The sequence below is a fragment of the Jaculus jaculus genome, chromosome 2 (assembly GCF_020740685.1).
Source record: "Jaculus jaculus isolate mJacJac1 chromosome 2, mJacJac1.mat.Y.cur, whole genome shotgun sequence".
Lineage (NCBI taxonomy): Eukaryota > Metazoa > Chordata > Mammalia > Rodentia > Dipodidae > Jaculus > Jaculus jaculus.
In genome coordinates this window covers 196,864,761-196,891,925 of record NC_059103.1, presented here as the reverse complement: position 1 = coordinate 196,891,925, position 27,165 = coordinate 196,864,761, and the positions used below count along the sequence as shown (strand labels likewise).

Below are 27,165 nucleotides of genomic sequence, written 5' to 3'. Positions count from 1 at the left end.
AGAGCCAAAGGAAGGGTAGAAATCCTTACAACATGCTCCTCCAGACACAAAATGGCCTGCATATCCATGACCTCACCATGCCTGATATGATACTACCTACACAAGACCATCATGAGAGTAGGAAAAGATCATGGCATCAAAATAAAAGAGACTGAGATGGGGAGGGGATATGATGGAGGATGGAATTTCAAATGGGGAATGTGGGGGGGAGGGTATTACCATGGGACATTTTTTATAATCATGGAAAATGTTAATAAAAATTGAGAAAAAAAGTAAAAAAATATATTTATTTATATATTTATAAGGAGAGAGGGGGGAGAGAGAGAGAGAAAATAGAGGACCAGGGCCTCCTGCTGTTGCAAATGAACTCCAGATGCATGCTGCACTCTGTGCATCTGGATTTATGTGGGTACTGGGGAATTGAACCTGGGCCTTTGAACTTTGCAGGCAAGTGCCTAAATTTCTGAACCATCTTTCCAGCCCAACTTACTCTTTTTTTATTTTTTTATTTTTAAGGTTTCTCTTTAAATTACTTGAGACAGAGTATAGGCACACCAGAGCCTCTGGCTATTACAAACAAACTCCAGAGATATGTGCCACCTTGTGCATCTGGCTTTATGTGGGTCCTGGGGAATTAAACCTGGGTCTTTAAGCTTTGCCATGCCCTAACTACTGAGCCATCTCCCTAGGTCCCTATTTGTTCCTCTTTAAGATAGCTTTTTCTGATGTTTTACCACCAGATATGCAGTGGAGTTTGGGCCAATAGTCCTTATCAATAAAGAAAATATTTGTCCTTTTATTTTGCCAGCTCTTTTGTTTTCAAATTTACTGGGTACTCAATTGGATCAAGTGTTTTCTTTGGGATTATTGAAATGACCAATGATGTGTGGCAAATCCTTCTGCATTGAAAGCAATGAATAACTCTTGCCAGATTTATCAAAAGAAGCTGGGACAACGCACCAGAGAATCACGTGGAAGGGTCATAAGACCCCCCCACCTGAGAGCTCAGGCACCGCCTGGAGGCAATAACTATATATAGTAATACACAAGGTCTCGTGGCCTCAGTGGAGGAGTGTACAGAGGGTGAAATATCAAGCAACAATGGACCCCATCAAAATGGCTTCTTGGGGGTCTCATACTCTGTAAGAAAGCCCTCACCCTGAGGTTAAGGGAGAAGCATCCTCAGGATATTCCTTACACTGGGAGCCCACTGAAGTGCTGCTCTGGGCTCTCCAAACTCCTGGACAGGGACAAGGAGCTTCTAGAAGCTCAGCCACAGGGCAGTTGGCTTTCAGGATGGGCTGAGACTTACCATTGGTGGTAGGGTTGCTTTGGGGTCCCCATAGTTCTGGACCCCTGGGGACAAGCAGCTGCTAGAAGTGACCATGGGAGAGTCATCATCCAGAATGGGATGAGATTGCTCTGTGGTGGGACTTCTCTGGGTCCCCTGTCTCCGTACACAAGCCCTCACCCCAAGGACGAGGGAGGAGCAGCTGAGGAGTAATCTCGACACAGGAAGCCCCATCAAAACAGCTGCTTTGGGGCTCCCATTCCTTTACAGAAGCCCCTCTTTTTGCTCTGTAAGTGACCCACAATAAACTCATTGGTTCTCCAAACTGGTATTGGTATAATCATACCTCGGTCTGACATCAGTCCTATGTTTTCATGTCTCCCAGGAAAAGGTTTCCTGCTCCAACCATCATGGGTGTGTCCTGACTTATCCTGTTAGTGTGCGGATTAGACTTATAGGATTAGTATTAATTAAATGAATGATGTTATGACACTCTGGTGTAATTTCATGTACAATAAATCCAACCTGCAACTCATCTGCTAACATTTATTTATTTGCAAGGAAGGGAAAGAGAAAATTGGCAAGCCAGGGCCTCTTTCTACTGCAAATAAACTCCATATGCATGTGCCACTTTTTGCACCAGGCTTTGCATGGATACTGGGGGATCAAACCCAGGCTTTCGGGCTTTGTAAGCCAACAATTTTAACCACGGAGCCACCTACTCAGCCCTATACCATGGCCCTCAGTTCGCTCACGCCAGGTGGGCTACATTCATGTTTGTAAGGTTGACGGGCCTTATGCCTGCCCTGTCTCATGAGCTTGTGAGTGGCTTTTTCCTCATACCCTGAATTACCGAATTTTCTTTCTTTGCCTATTATCTAGAAAAGGTTGTACAATCTCTTCCTTGAAGGTTAGGTAACCATCCTTCTGAAACCATCTGGGTCGAAGACTTTTGTCATGGAAAAATCATTCCTACTGATCCAGTTTCCTCAAATATTTCTTCAGTTGGTACAGACTGGGGAGCATCTACTTTGTCTAGCCCCAAAGCTGCTAAAACACACTTTCCTAAGAATTTGTCCACTCCCCCCACACATACAATTTCCAAATCTGTTGGCATGACTGCTCTTAGCAGTCACTTAAACATTTATGCTCACTTTGCCTCCTGATCAGTCTAATCTGTCACTTGTCTTGTTAGTGGACTTTGTGAAGAAAGATTGCTCAGTGGTTCACAGCATTTGTCTGCAAAGCCAGATGTCTCGGGTTTGACGTAACGCCAGAGGCACAAAGGTGTGTCAGAAGTTCATTGCTATGTCAGGAGGCCCTGAAGTGCCCATTCGCTCTCTCTTATTCTTTGCTCTCTACTTTTTCTTTTTTAGAGAATAAGCCTTTGCAAAGCTCAGCCTGTCTACAATTACTTATTTGTGTAAGTGTAGGGAATCCGAGCCTGCTCTTCCCTTTACATTCTCTTTGAGTTTGACAGTCCTTTCATATTTAAAAATGCCTTCTTGGGCTGCAGAGATGACTCAGAAGTTAAGGTGCTTGCCTGGAAAGCCTAAGGACCCAGGTTCTATTCCCTAGCACCCACGTAAAACCAGATGCTCAGAGTGGCGCATGTGTCTGGAGGTCACTGATTGTGGCTAGAGGCCTGGTACACCCATTCAGCCTCTCTTCTCTCCCTGCCTCTTTCTCTCAAAAATAAATAGGCCTTCTTAATCTTTAGCATAATAACTTTCAGAATTCTTTTTATTTATTTATTTATTTGAAGTGGGGAGAGAATGGGCATGGCTGGGCCACTAGCCACTGCAAATGAACTCCAGACACATACGCTACCAAAACTTTTCAAAATCTCTAACTTCTGGAGTACGAGCATGAAACCCATTAGTTTGGGGTTCGGAACATTTTACACTTTGGATTTCAGATTAGGTGTGTTCCATTTGCAAATTGATTAAGTCTGTTGTGTGTTGGAGATTAATCTTGCACCCAAGCTCTCTTGCACCGTATTGGACAGCACGCTTGTTTTTACAAGTTTACCATCAGGATAGAGGTGGCTCAGCAGTTAAAGGCACTTGCTTGCAAAGGTCGATGGCCTGTGCTCAACTCCTCAGTACCCACACGAGGCCATGGCTTCTGGCGTTTACGCAGGGTCTGGGGATTTGAACTCAGATACTCACATTTGGGCTCTCATCACAAGCACTTTACCCACTGAGCAATCTGCCAAGCCCTGTCCTCACACCATGTCTGTGGCCTTGCAGTTCAGAGACTACCTATGTCTTGAGCCTTATTTTAGTGTCTCCTCCAAACTCTGCACGTGTGTGTGTGCGTGCATGTGTGTGTGTGTGTGGTCCTATGAGATTCCATCTCTTCCACAGGCAGATTCTTATAAACCTATTCAAGATGCAGATGTGTTCCACCACCATAAGGGGCGCTATTGTGCAGCCCAATTCCAACCCCCACCGGCCCCACCCAGCAACACAGTGACCAGCCACTGGCCTATTCTCCATCTCCAGGGTTTCTTTGCATTTCAAGAATCATACTGTGTGGACTTCCAAGACTGGCTCTCACTAAGCACAATGCCCTATGTGCCATCCAGAAGGTTACATTTCAGACCTTCTTGCATAGCTGTAATCTGTCCACTGAAGGACACGTGTTGTTTCTGGTTTCCAGCTACTATAAGCAAGGATGCTGTGAACATTTATGTACAAGTTTTTGTGTGAACATGAGTGCTTACTTCTCTCCGATAAATGCCTAGGAATACAAGTGTTGGCTTTTATGAATGAAGACCTTGTTTTCCAGAGGGCTTGTAACATGTAACCTTCCCCCAGCAGGGTCTGACTCACCGTTCTCCACATTCTGTGTCATCTGGGTGGTGCTGGCAGGGGATCTGCACTTCCCATTGCCTGTCCCTGCTCAGCTTCTCCGCTGGTTGCTATCATCTTTGCTCACACACCTGAGCAAACCTTTCGCCAATTTTCAATGGATTTTTTGAGAGTTTTTCAGTTACTTTATTTTTTATTAAGAATATATTTTGTGGACTGGTGAGATGGCTTAATGGTTAAGGTGCTTGCCTGTGAAGTCAAAGGACTCATGCTCAACTCTCCAGATCCCATGTAAGCCAGATGCACAAGGTTTTACAAGTGTGCAAGATTGCATGAGGTGGCACATGTGTTTGGAGTTTGACTGCAGTGGCTGGAGGCCCTGGCATAACAATTCTGTCTCTCTCCCTCTCTCATTAAAAAAAAAAAAAAAAAAAAAAAAAAAAAAAAACAGGGCTGGAGAAGTGGCTTAGCGGTTAAGTGCTTGCCTGTGAAGCCTAAGGACCCTGGTTCGAGGCTCGATTCCCCAGGACCCATGTTAGCTAGATGCACAAGGGGGTGCATGCATCTAGAGTTCGTTTGCAGTGGCTGGAAGCCCAAGCGTGCCCATTCTCTCTATCACTCTCTGCCTGCCTCCCTCCCTCTCCCTTTCTCTCTCTCTCTGTCACTCTCAAATAAATAAATTAAAATTTTTTAAAAAAGCATATGCTCTGTATGGACACATCATGCATTGGTACCATCATTTCCCTCCTCCCTGCCCCCATTCTGCTGAGGGGCCCCGTCAGTGGGGTTGTGGGTCATGCTTTGTGAGAGCAGCAGCAGTGACTGGGGGATGCCTCTGGGAACGAACACCCCACTGAGTTGTGGCTCTTACAGTCATTCTGCCTGACCCCCTGCAAAATTCCCTGAGCCATGGTGGGTGTGTTAGGTCTACTCTAGTGTTGAGGAGCTTCTGGATCTGTGCTTTGGTAGGTGTTGCAGATCCTCGGCGTCTGTCTCCAGCACCTGGTACAGACTATCAGGTTCACCGCAGGAGCAGCGCTCCTGTTCATCTCACCAAGTCCTCTGTGGTTTCACCTGGGCCTGGGCTGAAGGGCGAGGGAGTCTCCTCGGGTCTCGCTACCTTAGTTCTCACATGCTGATCCCCTCACCAGCCAGGGGTCTGGGTCAGTTACTTTGCTGAACAATTACCTAACCAGAAGCCCCTTAAATAGAGAAGGGCTGATTTTGGCTTACAGTTTCAAGGGATCCATCCCATCATGGTGGGGAAGGCATGGCCACAGGGGGAAGCCAGCTAGTCACACTGCATTCAGTTAGGCAACAGAGAAAGAGGACAACTTGTTCTCAGCTAGCTCTTCCCTCTGGATTCAGGCTGGGATTCCCCCCACCCCCAGCCCATGGAACACTGTCATGCGGTTAGGGTGGTTCCCCCCACCTCAAATAACCCGACCTAGAAAATCCCTCACAGACATGCCCAGAGACTTGTTTCCATGGTGATTGTAAGCCTGTCAAGATGACAGCCCAGATTAACCATCACACTTACTGGTGAAATATCTAGAGAGCTTCTCGTATGTTCTGGGTGCAAGTTTCTCATCACATGTGTGATTTGCAAATGCTGTCTACCTGCTACTGCCTTTTCACTGCATCCCTCCAACAGACTCTTTTGCAGAGTACAGCTCAATATTGAAGAAAGTCAACTTCTTTCATCATGTTCAATTAATAGACTAAAATTAATCAATATTTAACTCCTATGGAAATAATACAGGGAACTGAAAGACCTTTATTCTTCTCAGTCCATATTCTTCCCTTGGTGGTGGTTGTCCTTCCCCAAACAGCAGTCTCACAAATCTTAGGTTCCTGTCCTTCACAACTGTTCACAATTGCACGGGGCACCTAGGCCGGCCCGCTCAGATGCTCGGCTGCCTTCTCTTGCGTCCACCCTTCCTGTGGGGGCTCCCTCCCTCCACTGTGAAGTCAGTGCTTTGGCAAGGCCTTCGGTGAACGCCTCTTGTGGAAAAACCTCGCAATCTTCTTTTCAGAGTGCCTGTTTTGCTCTTGTTCTTGGAGATGGGTGCGTTGTTGCAGGTTAAGGCAATCCAGTCTTCGTGATGCTTGCCCAGAATGACGGCGCTGACTCACACTGCTGCCCAGCCCCCTCCCCCATGGTGGGCCTCAGAGTTGAATTCGGAGTAAGCTGAGCCCCACGTCTGCACAGTTACAGGTCACATCGGACACACCCTCCGCACTCCCTGCTTCACCTCCACTGGATCTGTTCTCTTCTCTGAGGACTCCCAGTGGGTGAATGCCAGATCTTCATTCACTCCTCACACCTCCCTGTCTCTGCCAGTTTGTTTCTTCTGTCTCAATATTGTGATTCTTCTCTTTGCCTCCCTCTCCTTTGAAGTCCTGGGATGTAACCTAGGACACTGTGTACGCCAGGCAAGTGCTATAGCACTCAGCTCCAGCCATAGCTTTCCATTCTGCCTGTGTGTGCGCACACATGCACAGACAGGTGTCCTTCTCCTCTATGGTTCCTTGAGGGGGAGTCTCTCAATGAGCTGGTGTTTCTGGTTAGACTGGTTGATCTGAGCCCACAGGACTGGGGTTATAGGTGTGTGTGGCCACACCAAACACCTGGGTGCTGGGGAATCAAGCTTAGTGTAAACTAGTCCCTCACACTTGAGCAGCAAGTGCTCTTACCTACTATGGCCCCTCTTTTTATTTTTGAGACAAGCTCTCACTTGACGTATAGGCTGGCTTTGAACTCACAGTCCTGCCTCAGCATCTAGAACTGTTAGAAAGACAGGCCTGCACCACCAGGCCGGGCCATCTTCCTGCATGCTACTTCGCTTGTCACATCCCGTGAGTTGCTTGACCCATTGGTTATGGTTTCAGTGTGGACAGTGTCCCTTGAAGATTGGCTTGCTCTGGGGCAGTGTTTTCAGGAGATGCTGGAACCCTCAGAGGTGGGGACAAGTGGGAGGCTGTGCTGTCACTGGGGTGTGCTCCCAAAGAGGGTTGTGGAACCCTAGTCCTTTCTGCTTCCTCCGACCCATGAAGCAGTTCTGCCCCACCGATGTGCTATATCCACAGAAGCCCCAAGCCCTGGGGCCACTCGATCAGCCTGGGACCAAACCCAGAATTCCTTTCTTTCTGTAAGTTGGGCATTTTTTTTTTGATAATGCCAGAAAACTGTCTCAATGCTCCCCCAATCCTTCCACTTCTCCGCCTCTCAGAGCCACGCTGGCCCTTCCTCAGACACACATGGCCGCTGCCCTGGTCTCTTTCCACTTTCAAGACTTCACCCTTCATCTGAAAAACCATGTCCGAGCTATTCTGCCGTGTGATTAATTCCAGGGATGGAAATCTTCCGGGACTTAACCTGTCTTTTTGCTGATTTTCTTACTGCTGGTTCTTTCTGCTGATTTTCACTTGATGACCTGGTCTACCATGGGTAGCAACTTGGCACTTCACAGGATCTCACCCTGTGGGCACCCCAGAGTCCCAAGCAGAACTGCCTGTGTCTACGTCCCTCAGTGCTTCTGACTGGTGGAGGAGGATGGAGTCGGATCAAGGTTTGGCCTCTCTTGCTGACTCGGGGCCAAGAGCAAACCCTTGCCAGCTGCTCTCTCCATGTGAACCTGCTGCTGTGCCGTCCTGCAGGCTCTGTAACACCATGCATCAGCGTGGACCCCCCTCCCCAAGTTCCTCCTTCCCCGAGGACCATGGGGGAACCACTCGAAAAAGGAGTCCCAGGAACATTGCACATACTGTGTCAGGCAGCAGGGTGTGGGGGAAGGACTTGGGAGTCCAGAAACCCAAAGTGCTCCCAACCCTGAATGCCACCTCCTCACTCCATCAGCCTCCTGGCTTGTCATGTAGGACACGTGACGGCAGGGACCACCTGGCTCAGAAGGAAACCTGCCCCACCTGCATCTTCCGAAGCACACCGCAGAACCGATGCCTCCAGATGTCCGAAGCCCGGGAACTTTCCATCGCTGCCTCACTGGACCCCCCGGGGTACCCGAGACTGTCAGCTGCTCCTACTCCCGACACCCTCCCAGCTCCTACAGGCCACCACTGGCTACTCCTTTCCCCCACTGCCCATCTCTGTGTCCCCAAACAAGAGTTCTTCAGAGCCCCACCCATGCCCTCTCCTCTCAGGTCCCAGTCCAGGACGTCTCCAGGCTGGACAGACCTTCTCACGTGTGCCGTGTGCGGCCCACACTCCCCTGGCCTCATCAGCTGCGGCCCCCATAACTGCAAGGTGGGCAGTGTGGGCACCCCCTTCTGGAACCTGGCAGGCAGTTACACCAGTCCATGCTCCTGCCAGTTGCTCATCCCACGGGCTCTGAGAACACCTACTTCAAGCACTGTGGCCGGTGGCTTTGGTTTACCACTTACACTCTTGGCCAGCCCGGAGGCAGCCGCTCCCAGGAGCATCTGGCCAGGGTCCAAGACCAGCCAGCATTTGTGCATTCACCTGGTCTCCTCACCCCACAAATGCCCAGGACCAGAGGTCAGGCTGGCATCTGCTCTCCTAGATGCTGCTGGGTTCAGTGTCTGTGAGTATGGCACCCACGCTGGAGGGCCAGCAGACCCAGGCCAGGCTCCTACCTCTATCCCGAGCCCAGCTCTCCAGCCCCAAAGACAGAGCACTTTTCTCCCAGCTCTGCTCCCTGCCCAGGATGCTTGGACTCCTCGTTATCGACCCGAACACAGGTTTCACTGGTTTCTCTTGGGGCCTCTGCCGAGTATCCCCTCCTCACAAAGCATCTCCAACTCTGTAGACCACACAGGTCTCAGCTCTGAAAACTCCCTGACTTTGCAGATTGCTGGGCACCTAGCCCAGCATATCTCCTTCCCTTTAGTAACAAAATTCCCACCAGGGATAAAAATATGGAACATTTCCCAGCTTCCATTGCAACTCAGTGTGAGCATCTGATTTCCAGCCAAGTGGACGAGCTGCAACCAGATCTTCCCTTCCACCTCGAGGAGGCATGCCCTTCTGCATCCTTTCCTGCCTCCCACTACCTGGAAGATGAGTGTGATGGTAAGAGTCCTGCAGCCCGGCTGGAGAGATAGACTAGTGGTTAAGGCACTTACTCACAAAGCCATAAGACTCAGGTTTGATTCCCTAGTACCCATGTAAGCCAGGTGAACAAGGTGACACATGCATCTGGAGTTCATTTACAGTGGCTAGAGGCCCTGGCATGTCCATTCTCCCTCTATCTGCATGCCCCTTTCTCTCAAATAAATGAATTAAACACATATTTTTTAAAGTCCTGCAGCCATCTCAGACCACCCAGAAGAAACACAGGATGATGAAGCAGATGCCACCTGGGTATCCTTCTCTTAAGAGCCACCTCGCTTGTCTTCTCTGAGATAGTTACTGTATTTTCTGTTGGGTGCAGGCTGTTTTCCTAGCTAGATGGAGTAACTTTTGCTACTCATATCCCTGCTTTATTTATGATCTCTAACACAATGTGAGCTCTGGAGGCTTCTAGTCACCTGTGTTCACAATACCAACGAATACAGGGCACAGCCAGGGGGCAGTCTCAAAGATGCAGATGGTCAGCACTCAGTTTCAGGACACAGACTGACCAGGATCAGTGCTCAGTATGTGACTATGGTCAGAACTCAAGTGTGTAACTGGGTCCAGAGCTCCATATATGATCATGACTGGGACTCCCATCTGTATGGTTCTTTCAATCAGATGCCTCCCCATAGCTTTGTGTTCTAAAGTTTTGTCTCTCCTCTTGTGGCAATTTTGAAAGTGGAGTCTTGCTGGAGAAGGTGTTACTAAGGGTCACCTGGGGCTGTTATAGCCCAGCTTTCCCTGGCCAGAGCTCAGCTTACTCTTGCTGCTTCCTGCCGGCTGCTGTACAAAGATGGATGCCAGCCTCTGCTCCACCATCCCTTCCCTGCTGTGAGGAAGCTTCCCCCCGCACCAAAAAAAAAGCTTCCCTTTCCTCCCAGCAGCTGCTTTTGGCTGGGTTTGTTGTCCCAGCAACACTGCTACAATGGCAAACTGTCACCAACGAGTGGTGCTATTGCTGTTGTAAACATATTTTTGCTCTTTCAGAACTGACTTGTACGAGAAATATGGGAGGATTTGAAACTATGGACTAGGGAAGCCTTGCAGTGCCATAAGCAGAGGACAGACATTCTGGTGAGAGTTTGGGAGACCTAAGTGCATGCAGAGCAGTGGACTGTGGGGGCTCAGCTGATGGCTGGGGGAAATATTTCATTGGGACTGGGCTAGAAGCCGTTTGTGTGAGAGGCTGGCTCCATTCTTCCCATGTCATCAGAACCAAGACAAGTTGAGTTTGTCATGGACTGGTAGGTTTGGTAGAGGAAAACGCAGAGCAGAGGGATACAAAGCATATAAAATTAGCATGGAAAGAAATGAAAGTTTTGGGCCAGAGACTCCAGCCTGTTTGAGAGATGACCACCATTGAGATGGGGCTAGCTACTCTGCCTGGGTCAGTACAAAGAATGCTGATTCTCCTTTGAAAGGAGGGGGCATGAAGGAAGAATGCTGAAGGAACTTCCTGCTCTTCAAAGCTAGTTTGGTTTTCCCTTTGAATAACAAATTTGATAGGCCACCTGGTGCTGGTTTTGAAAATGATGGACACAAAGAAGGTCATCAAATTTGCAACACAGTTTTTTGGCACTGTGAGGCAGGGTCAGTCTTGGGATACAGGTAGTGAGGATAAATCATGGTTTGCAGTGGAGACCCCAAGATTTTGGAAATGCCAGGACTATGAGACCGCCACCAAGGAAAACTGTTTACTCTGGCTTAGGTGGATCTGCCTGACAAACCTGTAGCCAATAGTGGAGAGGCAGAACTTGGACCCGAGATATTTTGTCATGGGTTCCAGATGCTGGACACAGAGTCACAGGATTTGATGTTTTTTCCTGTTGATTATTTATTTTGCATTCGTCTATTCTTTCTTTGCTGTGCCTTCTTTTTGCAGTGGGGATGGTTGTTCTCTGACGTTGTGGGTATTTAACTTGTGTTTTGATTTTACAGACTCACAGTTGAGAGACTGTGTTGAATCTCAAATGAGGCTCTGGATTTTCAAACAGTGCCAGGACTGACAAAGACTATGAGGACTTTTAAAGTTGGACTGAATGAATTTTGCATCATGAGGTGGTCATGGGTCTATGAGGGCCAGGAATAGAATGTGGTGATTTGAACAAGGTGTCCCCCAGCACCTTGTGTTTTGAATGCTTGGTCTCCAACTGGTGGTAATTTGGGTAGTGGAGGCTTGCTGGAGAAGGCATGATGCTGGAGCACAGGCTTGGGGTGTTGTAGCCCAGCTTCTCCCTCTCCAGAACTTAGCTCACTTCCCTGCTACTTCCTGTCAGCTGCTGAGCCATGGCATGGTGTCCAGCCTCTGTTCTCATTCCTTCCCCCCAGGATGAGGCCTCCTCTCAAGACCATGAGCCAGAGTAAACCCTTTCCTCCCATCAGATGCTTTTGGTCAGAGTAAACCCTTTCCTCCCATCAGATGCTTTGGGTCAGGTGTTTGCAGCCGTCTGTGTGTGACTGGATTGAGGCTCAGCCTGGAACTGGAGTAGCATCAGGGTAAAATTATATAAAATGTTCTTGTGATGAAAGGTAAAGGTTAGCCATGTGGATGTCTTCAGTGGACAAGGACCTGGAATGAGGACTCCCAGAGGCAGTAACACTGAGAAAGACCTGGGCTTCACAGGACAGAAGGCTGACCTCGTAAACCCCCAGAGCAGAAGAGCAGAGGCAGCCCTGCCGCAGAAGGCCTGTGTAGGGGTGGTTTTAAAGTCTGGGTTTTCCACATGAAATCAGGGACATCTCCCACCCCACATAAAATGCCCTCACATGGGCTAGGCTTACCCAGAGCTGTTGGGAGTAGCACAGCATCCCATCCAGGCCAGTCCACCCAGTCTGCTGGTGGTGAGACCTGCCTCCCAAGACCACCCAAGCTGCAGCTGCAGCCCACCTGTAAGGGGCAGGAAACTTGTGATATGGAAGGACACACAAGGTGGCCACGGTGGGGGGGGGTGTAAATCTGGGACCAGGGGGCTTTCAGCTGCCTTTCTGGGGTTGGAAGACTAGAAACAGGTCACTCCAGCATGAGGAGAGAGATTCCAGCTCATTCACTCAGCAGCAGTGTCGCTGCCTTCTTATTGCTATTTTGTGATTATCGAAGAAAAATACATTTTGCATGAAAAAGCAGCAGGTACAAAATGACACCCGATCCATACAATATCAAGTGACAAGATGTACGTGGCATCTGTAATCATAGGAATAACACTGGAAGGAAGGTCATGGGCCCGAGATGGAGGACTCTTGAGCCAGAATGGAGGACAAAGCAGGAGCCTAGCCCTCCTAATCTGCCATAAAAGAGGGAGACTGGGGCCCAGAGATTGCTTAGAGGTTAAGGTGCTTGCTTGCGAAGCCTAAGGACCCAAGCTCAATTCCCCAATATCCACCTAAGCCAGATGCACAAGGTAGCATGTGTCTAGAGTGTTTTTACAGTGGCTGGTGCACCCATTTTTTTCTCCCTCTGATAATATTTAAAAAGAGGGAGGCTTTCAGGACTGGTACACCACACTTCCAGAACTCCAAGGCCTGCAGGGAGTTGCCATGTAGCAAAATCGGGGGCACTGGGCCTGGCTAGCTACAGTAATGGGAGGCCAGGTTCACTGTGACTTCTTCCCCACTCAGTGAGCCCTGAGCAGAGCATGACCTGCAGGCTAGTTCTCTAGTCCTGCCCTACAAGTGACCACTTCCCATGAAGACAGGGACACAAGAGCACAATGAAGTGATGTCATGTGTCCTCTAAATCTTCCTCAACTCAGGATTGGAGCTATCCTGGCTCCCTAGGCACCAGGTCCTGGTACCTTTTCCCAGGCTGGTCAGAGGTGGGACTTGAGGCCCTACCTCACCCTCCTCTGGGCCAGCACCCCTAGGCCAGCCCTATATCTCCTCTTCACCTTCAGGATCATGCTTGAGTCCTCCAGACCAACAGGACCACCACAGGAGCCTTGGGTGGGTCCCTGGGCAGCTCCATCATCAGGGACTCCATCTACAACTGAGAACGAGGCTTCCTGGGTGGAGCGTACTGCCACCAGATGCTCAAGGGTCTGGATGGGGGCCTCGATGCTATCAGGTTCTGTTGGGCCATCAGTGTACTCTGCTGCTGGGACCAGTTGGCCAGCAGGGCATCCTGATGCCTGTGCAAGTCCAGCAGCAGCTGCTCAAAGTAGGTGCCTTGGTTGATGCTACTGGGTTCCTCCAAGAGGGCAGAGGCAGTGCAGGCACTGGAATGGAAGGCACAGCAGGCCCAAAGTTCCCGCAGGAAGGTGGCTGTGGGAGCACTGCAGCTGGGAAGGTGGCGGCGAAGGTGGTGCATGGAAGACTCCATCAAAGCCCAGAGTGTCAGGTTCAGGTGGGCTGGGGCCATCGATGGTCTGCGCAGGTAACCAGAGGCAGCGAGGGGCCTTGTCCTCCTTGATGGCTAACAAAGGGAGATAGGAAAATGTCATTCTATGCTGGACACTGCCTGGCAATCCAAGCAGGGCTAGGCATGGCGGGACTGTGGCATGCAGGGTGATCTCAGCTCTGTAACTGTTTGATGCACAATCCCCTGGGCAGGCAGCAACACAGTTACAGAGACCAGTAAGGCCATATTCCACAGAGTGGTACTTTCTCCAACACTCAAACCACCACAACCCATTCTAACCATCTGCCTTTATCCGCCCACCCAGCAGTCCATCCATCTATCTACCCGCTGTCCTATCTGTCCATCTATCTATAGATATCCACCCACTCCTCCAGATGTCCACCCATTCGTTTATCAATCATCCATCTTCTTCCCATCTACTTCCTTCTGTCCAACCTTCTTCCCAGCCACCAGCCATCCACGCCTATGGGTCCATCCATCCACTTCCCTTCCCATCTCCTTCCTCTGTCCATCCTCCTACCCAGCCAACAGCCATTCACGCTTGTGGGTCCACCCATCCACTTCCTCTTCTGCTAATCTATTCTTGCCCCTTTCACTCATCATTCCAATCTAGTTTTCCATCCAGCTATCCAACTGGGTGCTCACTGTCTGTACATCCCAGGGGAGGTTCCAGGAGGAAAAGGGGCTGAGCTTGTTCAGGCCCTGCATGTGGAATTCTGTGACCTTTACCCCTATGGCACCCCTGCTTATCTTGTCATGGGACACAGGCTCCTGGAACATGGGCTCTGCTTGGTCAGGGCAAGTGTGTGTATGGGGGGGGGGGGGACATGGAGGGAGGGGTGACATTGGCTGGGCTGTCTTTCCCACCAGATCAAGTCCATAAGCTAGCATGGATCCACTCAGGTTCCTGTGGTGGCTGTGAGTCAGCTGCTATGGGATCCTAAGGAAACCCTGTTTGAGCATCCAGCTCCTAACCTGCAAAGAGAAGGTCTGGCTTAAGAGCTCTATCTCGGGATCTGGACAGGTTAGAAAACAGCTGTTCCTGGGATGTGGAAGGTCCCAGCATGGTTTGGCCAGGACACTGTGGGAATGACAGCAGGCAGGTACTGGCATTTTTCTAGAACTCTCTCCATTACCTTCATCTTACTGTACTCAAGTCCACCGTCCAGGCCCAGAAACAGGCTACTGTAGGGCTAGGCTGTGACTGGACAGGGACAGTGAGAACAGAGGACTTCAGAGCGGCTTGCTAGGAACACAATGGCTACTGGGTCCTCCTTCCCATAGGCCCCCAAGCCATTCAGACCGCTACAGTGGCAGTGGGTCCAGAGAGGGCTGACAGATGTGACAGGACCCTCAAGTCAGCTCTACTCATGTTTACATGCAACAGCCTTCAGTCCACTGTCCATTCCTAGTGCTTCCACTGCCCTGGTGTGGAGTTGCTGCCCAGTCACCAGCCCAGGGCAGACACAGCCACGCAGTCACCCAGGTGAAGTACAGACAGTGGGAGAGCCTGATGAACCCAAGAGGAAGGGGTAGAGCCAGCAGCCTCCCTCATTAAGGAAGGACCCACGTGTCACCTCAGGGCAGCATAGCCAGAGCCAGTGAGGCCACCTTGCACTAGCCTCCATCCTGCACGATGAAGACTGGCTCCCACACCCTACTGGCCAGCCTCCACAGCCCAGCAGACTAGGAACTGGGAGGAAAAGCAGCAGGGAATCTAAATGTGACAGAACATGGTGCCCACCATGTGCACATCGCACACACCTTGCCTCTACCCCATCTGCAGGGCTTAAGTCAGTGGCTCAGCTCAAAGGCACATGGACATGCCCCTTCCAAGCAAGGGCATGGTGCAGCCTCCCAGACAATGGGTGGAGGGACAAAGGGAAGGACAGGATCTCTCTCCCACCAGCTCACTTGGCATCTGCTGGCTGCCCTGCACATGAACAGCCTCAGTGTGGCTTCAGTACTGTAGGCCAGGATAACGAGGCCAGCTGGGGTAGTTGCCAGTGGATTCTGTCCACACTGCTGAGGGAGCCCTGAGCGCCTCTGGATGGCCTGCAAGGCCAGGGGAGGAGCCTCCGCAGGCGTGCGGAAGGAAGTAGCTAGACAAAGGCGGCCCTCGCCGACCCTGAACCCTGGTCCTGGAAACAGAGCTCCAGCTAGGATGACTGCCTGCTCCTGTGAGACAGGGGCTCCTGCAGCCGTCACCCCACTCAGAGCTCCAAGGGCTCTGCACAGGCTGCATGTAGGCTGTGGGTGAGTTCAGAACACCCCAAGATCAGACTCAGGGGACATGAGACAATCAGAAGCCCAGCTCTGTAGCCAGCTGTGGGGACTGTCAGTAGTCACACATTGTCCTACCACACAGCAATGCTAGAGACAGGCAGGCAGGCATGTCCCTTCGGCTATGTAAGGACATGGCCAGCCAACAGCTTTTCAGCTGACTGGCCCCAGCCGGAGCCTTCACCTGCCCCTAGCACTTCTGAGACCTCCCCCCAATTCTGCAACAGGTCTCCAGGGACAAAAGATTATCATGATCCCTTCCATTAGGCCCAAAGAAAGGGGCCCATCCTACCCAGCCACCTCAAGGAACAGAGAGTATGGAGGTCCACACGAGGCCAGCCTGCAGCTCTGATTCTTAGTCCCCACAGCCTGGCCCTGCCCAAGTCCCAGGGCAGTGTTGCTCTAGAGAGGTGTGGCTGGCTTGGTACACCTAGGCATCAGCTATGATGTCCCCACCCAGTCCTAGGGCTCTACAGCCACTTTCCTCTTCTTGTCTTCAAGTCTCTTAATCAGCAAACACCAAAGGTGGTCCTCACTGTGTGGGTCACTTCCTTGGGGGACTCAGGGTACCAGGGACTGGTCAGTTGGATTCCCCTGAGGGAGATAAGCCCAGCGCAGGCCTAGGCCTCATGTCAAAGCAGGCACACACAGGAGGCCATGTCTGAGTTCCTGCAAGCATGTCTGAGGGTCCCTCCAGGTTGAGGACTTGCAGGAAAGGCCTGAGTCCCCTTCCCTAAGGCTGCCCCAAACCTGGTACACACTACCTATAGGTTCACCTCAAAGGACTATGGACTGAAGAAAGAGTAAGTGGGAGGCCCATTCCCTCCCACTGTCACGCTTCAAACCCTATGGTCACTGAGGCTCTGTGTCCTTCCAGGGAAGGTCTTCCCCCCGATCGGACCTCCTGGTTTTAATACCTGGTGGCTTAATGACAGTCATGCTTGAGCTCTGCATGCTAAGCCCATTCTTGGGAGTGCTGATGTGGGGCAGTCAGCTGCAGTGTGGCCGGGCAGAACCCCTTCTAGCCACATCGTGTGAGAGGTGACATGGCAGGGGCTGAGGGGACCCTGGGCCTGCCCATATAGTGGCCTGCCATGCCGGTCAGACTCCATAGTGACATGGAAATTGGGCCTGAGCATCCTGCCTACCCAGCAGCTACAAGGCGGTAGAAATGGCCTCTGCTCCCAGGCCACACGGGCCCTGTGAGCCTGCCAGTGACTTCCTATCAGGGGCCTTGGGGAATCTGGGGGTCGTAGCTGCACCATGCCAAAGGTGAGGCAGCCCTGGATGGGACATGAACTCAGGGCAAACAAGCAGCTGGCTTTGTGTTCTGGTTCCTTTATTTTCCCATCTGGAAGTAGCAGCTCTGGGCAGGAGGCATCTCAGATTCACGCTCCTCCCTGATGTATGCCCCCAGGGGCTGTGCCATGGAAGTGGTCATCAAAGAAGGCCCAAGTGGCCAGTTAGGGGTAGGGCAGACCGGTGATGGTCTTGCTTACTTGGCAAGGGCTCTCCTTCTTGGCATTTTTGGGATCCACGACTGAGCTCTGTGGCACCACACACTCAACAGGAGTGAGGACACAGCTGGGGTCAAGATCTCTCGTCTAGCTTCTTGCACACCGCACCACGAAGGTCACTCCACTTGTGCCTGAGGTCACTCAGGTCATGGTGGCAGTAGCCTAGTGAGCTCACCGCCTTCAGGATCCTGCTCCACACTTTCCGGGCTGGTGGATCCAGCAGTGCTACTCTCTGGACCAGAACCTCTGTCTCCCGAGTGCTGAAGTTGGGCTTGTGTCTTGGTGCGGAGTCAGTGCTTGCAAGCGGGGCCACCTCTGCTGGCTCAGGACTGGAGCTCTGCTGGTATGGGGACTTCCTGCTGCTGGACCCTGGAAGGGTGCAAAGGCCAAGTGGGTGAGGCCCTGGGGAGCAATCCCTGCCCCCTTCCGGGGAAAAGTCCACCCAGAGTCCTCCCCACTTTCAGAACAACTCCCTTCCTGGAAGAGCTGGTGTAGATGCCCTCCACACTGGAAGGTGACACCTACCATCAGTCCACAAAGCCTGAGTGGCATCTGGAACAGGCAGGCCATTCTGTATTCTGCAGGTCCCAGCCTGGATGGACAGTCTAGAGTTGCAATGGCCATAGCCAACCACTTTGGAAGCCCACAGCAGACAAGAGGGCAGAAGAGACAGAGTGAGCCCAGGAAAGGGGAGCCCATGCAGAGGAGCGGAGCTGAAAGCCATACGGAAAAGTCTGTGGAAAGGACCCAGTTCTTGCTCCAGCTCCTGGCTCAGAGTAGTGGAGCCCAGGGAAGGATGAAAGCAGGTATGTGTGCTGGCTGCCCACCCCAGGCTGAGGACACAAGGCTCTCAGAGTTATAGAACAAGGTAACTCCCATACAGGTCCAAGGAGAGGTGGATGGTGAGGCCTCTGGGCCCTGGCAGGCAGCAGAAGAGACCACAGTCCCGGACAAAGAGCCACCAGGCAGGAACTGCCCACCCTCCAGGCATCAGCAGGCATGGAGCAGGTCCAGCTAAGTGGGGCTGACACCCTTATGGGGCAGCAGTGACCACATCTGTTGGCAAGACCCTCGAAGCCCCATTTGGACATCTCATGCCACATGGCACACACAAGGCCTCTGTGTGATCATACTCAGTAGAGGACAGCAGTGTCCCTGGTGTTTCCTGGGCTGAGGGAGCTGGGCAGCCACATGGCGGGGGTCAGTGCCCAACTCAGCCCTCACAGGAGATGGCTGGTGCACTCAGCAAGTTGCTCCACTTTCAACCACCTGGGATCTAACTGGTCAGGAAGGGGAGAAGGCATTAAAATGTCTCATCACTATCCAAATGAAGGTGGTGCAGAGCTGTTAGACCTGGGATAAAGTAGGAAGGCCAAAGGAGATCCCACAGGCTGACACAAGGCCATGGCCCTTTTCCCCACATCTGGCATGGAAGACCAAGGTAAGCCAGGAAGACCAGGGCAAGGGCCATCTGGCTGTGTCCCAAGATGAAGAAACTGGGCCTCCAGGCCACACTTATAGTCCTGGTATGGCCCAGAAGCTCTTCCTGTCAATGCTTGTCCCCACTAAGGAATATAGGGACCCAGAGCACCTAGGCCCCTTTGGGCCTCTTGAGGCCATCTTGGAGGACTCCCGGTGGCAAGCTAGCCCAGGTTCTCTGGGGGCTGAGCAACTTTCACAACACCCTGTTCTGGCCAGGTTGTAGTCCCCCAGCCACCGTTCTGCCTCCTTCCCCACCTGGGCATGTCTGTTCCCCAGAGGCACAGAGGGGCTTGGGGTCCAGAGCTAGGATTACTACTGGTGACAGGATCCCAAAGTCAGGCTTGTATCCTTCACATTCCCAAGGTTCTTGCTGCAGCCTCTCCCTGCCTCCTTCAGAGCCCTTGGGCAGGTGGACAGTGGACAGCTGGGCAGTAGGAGAGAGAGGAAGTCAGTGTCCAAGAGAAGGGAGAAGTTGGGGACCAGCCTGTACACTGGGCTGGTGGGTGGCCTGGATGAAGCAGGCACCCAGCAATGGCATCTCCTGGATCTGCCCCATGAAGGCCCAGTCCTTGACAATCTGGTTCACATACAGCATGTTGCTCTGCAGAAAGAGGAAGAAGCAGGGGCAGGCCACAGGGGTCTCTTGTGTGGAATCAACAGAATTAACCAGTAGTTTGGGGTCTGGTGGCCATGCCCCTTCCTGTTAAAAATGCCTGGTAGCAGAAAGGGAAGGGGTTGGGAAGTGCCCATCATCTGAGTCGGGCAGAGCAGGATCTACCTGTTCAACTCCTCACTTCCATACGCTCCAAGTATAAGGACCACAAGCTCCCTCCATGCATGTAAAGGAACCAGGACTTGTCCAGGCCATTTTCAGTCAAAAGCAGACAGAATGTCCCCAGCACCTAGGTGGTAGACTGATGGGGAGACCAAAGGCTGTCCAGAGCACAGAACTCTTGTCTATAGCATCTGCAGGATCACCACTCCTGTAAATGCCCTATCCTTACAGATGGCATCCTGGCAGAGGCCCTGCCTTCACTAGCAGAGCACTGGTCACACACAGGTGCTGCTGAGAAAACCCAGGAGTGTGATGGGAGGTATATGACGGACAGGGTGTGAGTGGCTGGGGGGCGAGGGGTGTGAACAGATGGGGTGAGTGGGTGGGGGGGTGAGCAAGTGAGCAGGGGGACGTAGCGAGTGAGTGGATGGATGAGTTAACAGGTGGGGTGGGTGGGTAGGTGGATGGGTGTGTCGATAGAAGGGTAAGGGGTGAGCAAGTAGGGAGTGGGAATGGGTGGATGGGTGGCTAGTGGGAACAGGTGAGAGTTGGTAGAGAGTGGACGTCCCACTGCTATCAAGCAGAGTGGCTCCATGAAGCTAGAGAACAGGATGAGGAGAAGCTGGCCAAGAGGACACTAGGTCCTTCATACCAGCTTGTCACCTGGCCCTCTCCTTGGCCTCATTATCCAGTTTTACCCTAACTCCCTTTGCACACTGAAGTGACCAATATGTCCACGAGGGAAATGGCTGGGATATTATGGAGCACACAGGAAGAGGCTTGCGAATGGTTACCTTCCCACCCTAAGGAAGGCAGCTCCGAGCCCGTCACAGAGAAGGGCACCAGGGCTCCGGCCTGTTGGGAGAGGAAAGACTGGGCCTCACACCTGTTGGCACTGCCTGGATGTTCCGCCTCTCCTGAGTGTTAATCTGATCACAGAGACCTGGGCAAAGCAGTCCTCGGGAGAGCCAGGTGTGCGCCCTTACACCCGGCGCATGGCTGGGTTCAGTCCCCGGGCCTGCCCAGGCAGGAGCTGTGGCGTGGCGGCCCCCGTCCCAGCACGCCCACCCACTCACAGCTCATCATGGAGCCAGAATTGATTTCACAAGGGTCATTTCACCCGACTGCAAATATTACAGGGAAATTCATTTTCTTTTTAGGAGTGTTCTGGGAAATGAAGCAATTAGCATGATCTTAAACCGACATGCACTATCAATTGCAATTCAATTACTGGGATTAACTATGGCAAGGGGGGTAGTTAATTGTGGGAATTGCCATGGCCAGGAAGGTGGCCAGAGTGCAGGGCAGGGCCTCGGTTTGGCTCCAGCGTGTCTGTGCAACACAGGCAACAGCAAATTGGAGGACGGGTGCTGGCTGACCACATGCCTGGCCTGTTTCCAGGCTCCCCATCACCTCTGTCTGCTCTGGGAGTGGGGTCCCACAGTTACGAGCCATACTACTTTGAAGATCTAAAGGTCTTGAGCCGAGGACGCTTGGCTCAGCCACCCTTTCACATACTAGCTCCACTTGCACAGACTTGCAGGTTACTAACCCAACCCTACAGACCAGTCTTGCCCCTGGCCACTGACCAGCTCAGGTGCAACACACCCAGAACTCGGCCTTGGCTGTGCCTGGACTCAGGGACTCGCTCATATTCCCACACTCTGTATAGCTCTCTCTACAGATGCAAAGAACGACGGACTATGGTTCATGCATGTACGCAAAGCTATAAAATGTCAGTGCCAGCCCCAAACCCAAGTTTAGGCTAGCTAGCACCAAAGGACAGGGGTCTCCATTAGGATGGAGTTCAGTACCAAAGGACAGGGGGCTCCCTGCAGGACTGGGGCCAAGCCCTAGGTCAGCATCCTCGGGTAATACTACCTTCCTCAGGACGAGGACCCAAGACACTTGGTTGGCATCCAGGACAATGAAAGCCTTACTTGGGATATACTGTAGTGTGAGTACCACATGGACAGGGCCAACCTGTGCTCTGTATCCCATCCTGCTGTCCCAGTAGCTAAGGGACACTGCTGCCTCGTCCCTGGGGAGTAATATGGCTCCTTCATGGCCTTGGTGATGAGAAGACAGGGAGGCACACTATTGAGAGCTGTGCCAAGAGCTCAATACCCACTTGGACCAGGGGCTCAGGCCACAGGCAGGAAGGGGTGGCTTCCCTGCACTTGATCTAGCAACCACTCAGAGCTCCAAGAACACAGGCCACTGCCTGGGACTTCTCTGCTTGGGGCAGCACGGACTCTTGTAGCCTGGATCAGTCCAGCTGAGACAACTTCCCCAGGTCAAAATCCCTGACGCATGGCCAGGGCACAGACAACTTTTGCTCTGGGTTTTGGGGAAGGCTCCCTTTAGAGGTGTACACCAATGGATTCTCAACTCATCACAGGCCACTGCTACAGAGGGCTGCGAAAGTGTCCTGGGCCCTGGTGGCCTTCCTGGGTTGCAGATGTCCTGCTCAGCCTCCAATCATCCCAGGCAACTGTACAGCAGTATCTGTCAGGACCACAGGACACAAAGGAGCTGGGGACAGCTGTCCTTATGCTGGGACCACCGCTAGGCACACTGTCTGGACTCGGGAGAAGAAACAACAAGGACAGCGACGACTTCCCTCCAGGAGGAGCTCAGATGTATGCAGAGCGCACACGCGCCACATCTAGCATGAGGGACAAGACTGCCAGGGCCTCGTCGCAGCGAGGGGACAGCACCTTCCATGGGAGAAGGCGTCCAAGTCCGCATTTAGCAAGAGCTTTGACGTCCTGGCCATCAAAGCAATCCACACGCACAGCGCCACTTCTGCTGTGACTCCTGAACACGTACGTGGACACATCATTGCCGGGCATCCTTGCCACATATAGCTTGCAGCACCACCGGACACAGGGTGCTGCAGCAACACCACTGTGTGTCTTCTCGCCCCCTCACGAAACCTCCACAGGGCTCACTGATCGATGCACGTCACCATCTTGGACAACAAAGGGCACAGCTTGAACACAAGTCACCGCTGATCTGGCGCCGGGGGAGGGGGCTCACTGCAGAAAGTCACTTTCCCCACAGGCACTGGGCAGGGCCCTCTGGGTGCACATATAGGGCAGATTGCTCATGCCCACCTTCTAAGCCACTAGGGGCCAAAGCCCTTTACTCTCCTGCGAATGAGGCAGCCTACATCGGTCCTCCTAGCACAGCTCAGAGCAAAGTGGCCACACTATACCAGCCAGGCAGTGTCACAGCCAGAAGGCTAGGGCTTGGGCATCCTTGCCCTGATCTTCTCTGGTGACCCGGGGCACCAGGGGATGGGCCCATCCAGCAGGCAGCCCCACAGACTTGGCAGGAGCGACCCTAGGGAAACGAAGGTGTTTCACACCTCTGCGCCCTTCCCGAGATGGCGCATGGTGCTGGGGCTTCTTCCAAGGGTCTGTACCTCAATTTTTCTGGTACCAAAGCTGAGGACAGAGTGGATGAGAGATAAAGACAAGGAAGAGGCCCAGGAGCAGAATGGGGCAGGTGGAGCAGAAGTGGGAGCTGGATTTCAGCCTGTCACAGACAATAGAAGGCAGACTCTGACAACACAGAGCAAGGATCAGGGGCAGACAGCTGGCACAGGCTGGGGTCCCTCCTGTCACTGGCCACCTGGGTAGACCTCAGCTCCTAATGGGCCACGCACACTGGAAGATGTGCCCTAGATCCAGGCCACAAGCTTGCTCAAGAATCAGGCTGGGAGACAATACTAAGCAGAAATCAACCCTTGACCCTGGAGTGGGGGGTCAAGGCCAGGCCTGAGGAGGAGGGGTCTGTGAGCCCTAAAGCCTTCCATCTAGACCCTGGGCTGCCTAAATGAAGTCCTCCAGAGTCAAGCAGTCCAAAACACTGGTCTGAAGGGCAAGAGCACTGCAGCTGCATGCCCTGGTGAGGACATTACACAGATCAAGGCAGACTGCGCAACACCCTACCCTGGTGAACGTTTAAATCAACACTGACTTTTCTGATTGCTTCTAGAATGAGAACTCATTAAAAGCCTCACACAACCATCTTTTCTTCCTCTGGTGCCGCAGAACCACCTCACAGCGGACGCAGGAAGTAGCCCTGGTTCTGTGTGGGGGCGCTTGTGCATGTTACGGGTTCCCTTCACTTTAAGAAGAAAAATCTCCCCTACATTATTCTCTATCACACCTCTCTTATCTGATTAATATATTGCAACCATCTACCTGCAAGGCCGCTGCTCCAGGTCACGCAGCAGCCAGTTGCTACTTATTTATTTCTCTCTCCATTTACTTATAAGTAGGCTGTCCCTGCTCACGCCTACCCTGGGCAGAACTGTATGTGCCAAGCACAGGGAGGGGTGGGCAGGGGCTCCAGCCATTCCCCTCTCATATCACTTTATCAAGTCCTCAGTCCTCCCAGGTCTGCCAGGTAGCCATGGCAACAGAGCAGCTAGTTTGCTCGGAGCCTGTACCTGGGTCAGGTGACAACTGCTGGGGGGCTCCGGAAGGTGAGAGGCTTGGTGTGGGGAGCCCAGTGCATGCAGCAGCTGGCAACAGGCGGATAACAATCTGGTATCGAGCTGTCAGCTGGACAGTGCCTAGTGGCACACTGGCAGGAATGTGCCCATCTCATTCAGCCTCACAGATGAGGGCATACCATTCCCAGACAGGAACATCTGCCTTGGTTGCTGGCTCGTGGGGCTGCCTACGGCTTAGCAATCAGGCTCTGGGTGATTCTCCTCTGAAATGGGCTAAGAGGCAGGCAGCTCTGAGAACACCGCAGTTGGGACCACGCTGTCCTGGAGTCAGGCTGCCCAGCGTCTGGCCCCAGCCCCCACCACTCATGACCTATGTGATCTGGGCCAGCTACGGGGCTTCTCAGGAGCTCCTGCCTCATCTTTAATAAAACTGGACCATCTGAGCGCTCACTCCTGGGGCCTTTGTGTGGGCTGAGAAGAAGCACACACACACATCAGCTGCCCTTTGTCCCAGCGGCCCTTCCAGGGGTCCCACGACATAAGCCCACCTACCCACCTGCCTCATCACCACCGCTCACTCGCTCAAGGTCACCTGCAGTGTCCAGCACGCTCTACAGTGCTGTGAATCTAGCAATGGCTAGAAAGGGCCAAACCACAGCCTCCAGCCAGCTGGCCAACAGTGCAGTGGAAGGAGAGGAACAGCAGTGGAGGACCACAGCGGAGTCAGCCACCGTACAGCAGGGATGGGATGTGAGAAGGGTGGCACTTGCGTGTGACACTGTGCCATGGCATAAGCTGCTCCCGTGTGGAAAGGCCACAGGCTGAGGGTCGGGGGGGGAAGGGTGGGAGCAGGGCTGGGTGTTCCGTGCACTGTGGGCAGGCTTGGGCAGGGAGGGGTGAGCTCTACAAGCTGCATCTCCCGGAGGCCAGTCCACAGCTCGCTTCTACAGAGTGATGGACAAGCCTGAGAAAAACCTAGCACAGATGCTGTGCGACCCACAAGGCAGTCGACAGTTGCAGGTGGCCCCATCAGGGCCCTGTCTCTGGACCAGCCAGCCCACGGGGAAGCCATGTGACCCAACGGGCAGACATGGAGTTCAGGCCAAGAGCCCGGTTCTGCCCCAGCCAACAGCCAGGATGGACGTGAGAGGCCAGCAAGCACGGGGCTTCCTGGCTTCAGCCTCCCAGGCCCAGGTCATCTTGAATGAGTCCCACCACAGCGTCCACGAGACAGTCACTGGCCTTCCAGGTAAATGGAGACTCTGTACCATGAAAACTGCTCAGATACCACATCCCCCCAGGTCTGCAGGTGGCGACAAGCATGGTGTTGGGTTTCTTACTCTCTTGCCCTGGTAGTGGCTTATGACTCTCCCTACCAACCAGTCCGGTTTTGGCCACTGCAAGGTGCCCCAGAGTGCTTTGGAGGCTGGCTTCAGAGCTCTGAGCCAGGCTGGAGCGAGGATAGATGGTGGCTGCACTGTGGAGTCCCAGCAGAACCAGCCTGCCCGTCCTCTCAACCAGGCATCAGAGAGAGTAAACAAGCAGCCACCAGCTTGTCCATGCTGCCCTTGGCCTCTCAAGACTTCCTCCAGAGGGCCAGAAACCCAGAGCAGATCGCAGCCACCTCGCCAGAGCCCCACCCAAAGTGGTACTTCAAGGCACAAGCGCAAGTGCTTTCCGACACTGCCGACTTGGGTGGTTTGTCATGTACCAAGTGGGAGCCAGAGGCCCAGAGCCCGTCCAAGTGCAAGCTGCTTCTCTTGCCCGGCGTGGGGAGGAAGGGAGCCACAGCAGGAGCATTGCGAGCAAGCCCGAAAAAGCGACAGGGCAGGAAATGGGGGGCAGGGGCAGTCAAGGCCACTCCAAGGGGGCTTCCCAGCAGATCAGGTGTGGATGTGAAGGAGGGAGGGAGGGCAGTCAGCGTGCTTGGCACCTTGACCTAAGGACAGTGAGGAAGGCTGCGAGGGGAGCGGGACCTCAGTCCTGCCATGCTGGAAGCTGGCGCTGTCCTGGGTGCTGGAACCAACATCGGCAGGGGTCTGGCTGCAGATAGCTGCAAGAGGTTCCTGGAGGTCTCTAAGAACCTGAGAGTGACTCGACCATGTGGGGGAGAGCGGGGCAGTGAGGCTCTGAACAACCCAGCTAAGGAGCTTCACGCAGACCAGAGCATCCCCTGGACCCCTAGGCAGTCCTGGGGCCTGGACTACACTCCCACTGCCCCTTGTAGTCAGGAGACACAAGAGCCCTGTCAGGCCATCCCCAGGGTGAAGAGGCTTCCAAGGGGCCTGACACAGAGCAAAGGCCGCCCTTCCCAAAGAGGGTTGTGTTCCCCATCCCCAGGGTGGTGACAGTCCACACCAGGCCCAAGGTCTACTGGTGTCCAGACACTGCACAGTGGCTCTGCCCGGGCCATCTACATATAAACAGAGCAGCATAGTGCAGTCACTGGGGCCTCAGCAGGTGAGGAGTTGGGGTGGGGTGGGGACAGGAGAAGGAGTGCTGAGTCCTGGCACTGGGTGTCCCCCTCACAGCAACAGAGTCCCTACCCCATCTTAGCCAAATAACAAAGGTCATCTAAGCCCCACCTTGCGGACAGGGACAGAAGCAGAGGGACCACAGAGGGGATGGAAGGGTTGAATGGCTTCAAGGACTGGAGAAGGCCGAGGCCCCACCCACGACCGGGAAGGAGCAAGAGGACCTGAGGCAGGTCTGAGGGACAGCAGGGACAAAGGATGCTGCTGAGGAGAGGAGCAGCAGGAGCAAGGACTGTGCATGACCCTGGCAGGAGGAAGGGGTTGGCACTGTTGGCGGCAGTGCTATGTCCTCACCTACAGGGATCTCTGCCTTCAAATGTGCCTTGCAGCTGCCCATCATCTTCAGAGCCCCCATGCCTGACCACCCAAGAGCAGTGGAGAGCAACAAAGGCACTGACAGGCCAGTGCTTGAGCCCGGCTCGTCACGGCCCTGCCACGGGACTGACTGTGGGGCACAGATGCCACTTCCTCCTCCTCACGATCCATCTGTACCGTGTAGTACAGACACCACCTCCTTCCGAAGCCCACAGGCTGGTCCCAGCAGGAAGGA

At 53.1% G+C, this 27,165-nt stretch overlaps 1 protein-coding gene across 13 annotated transcripts in view; it reads right to left on the bottom strand.

Moving 5' to 3' along the window:
• Positions 1-12,231: 12,231 nt before the first annotated feature.
• Tsnare1 (t-SNARE domain containing 1) overlaps positions 12,232-27,165 on the bottom strand; it is a 107,965-nt gene continuing 93,031 nt past the window's right edge. For 12 of the 13 annotated variants that reach the window (XM_045144723.1, XM_045144728.1, XM_045144724.1 and 9 more), the window contains 2 exons: positions 17,532-17,725; positions 12,232-13,610 (listed from right to left, as the gene is read on the bottom strand). In XM_045144723.1, coding sequence (XP_045000658.1) covers positions 13,179-13,610; positions 17,532-17,725 — 626 coding nt within the window. In that variant the 3' untranslated portion in view covers positions 12,232-13,178. Of the gene's footprint in view, positions 13,611-17,338; positions 17,726-27,165 lie in introns of all 13 variants that reach the window. The other variant, XR_006635813.1, reaches the window with a different exon arrangement.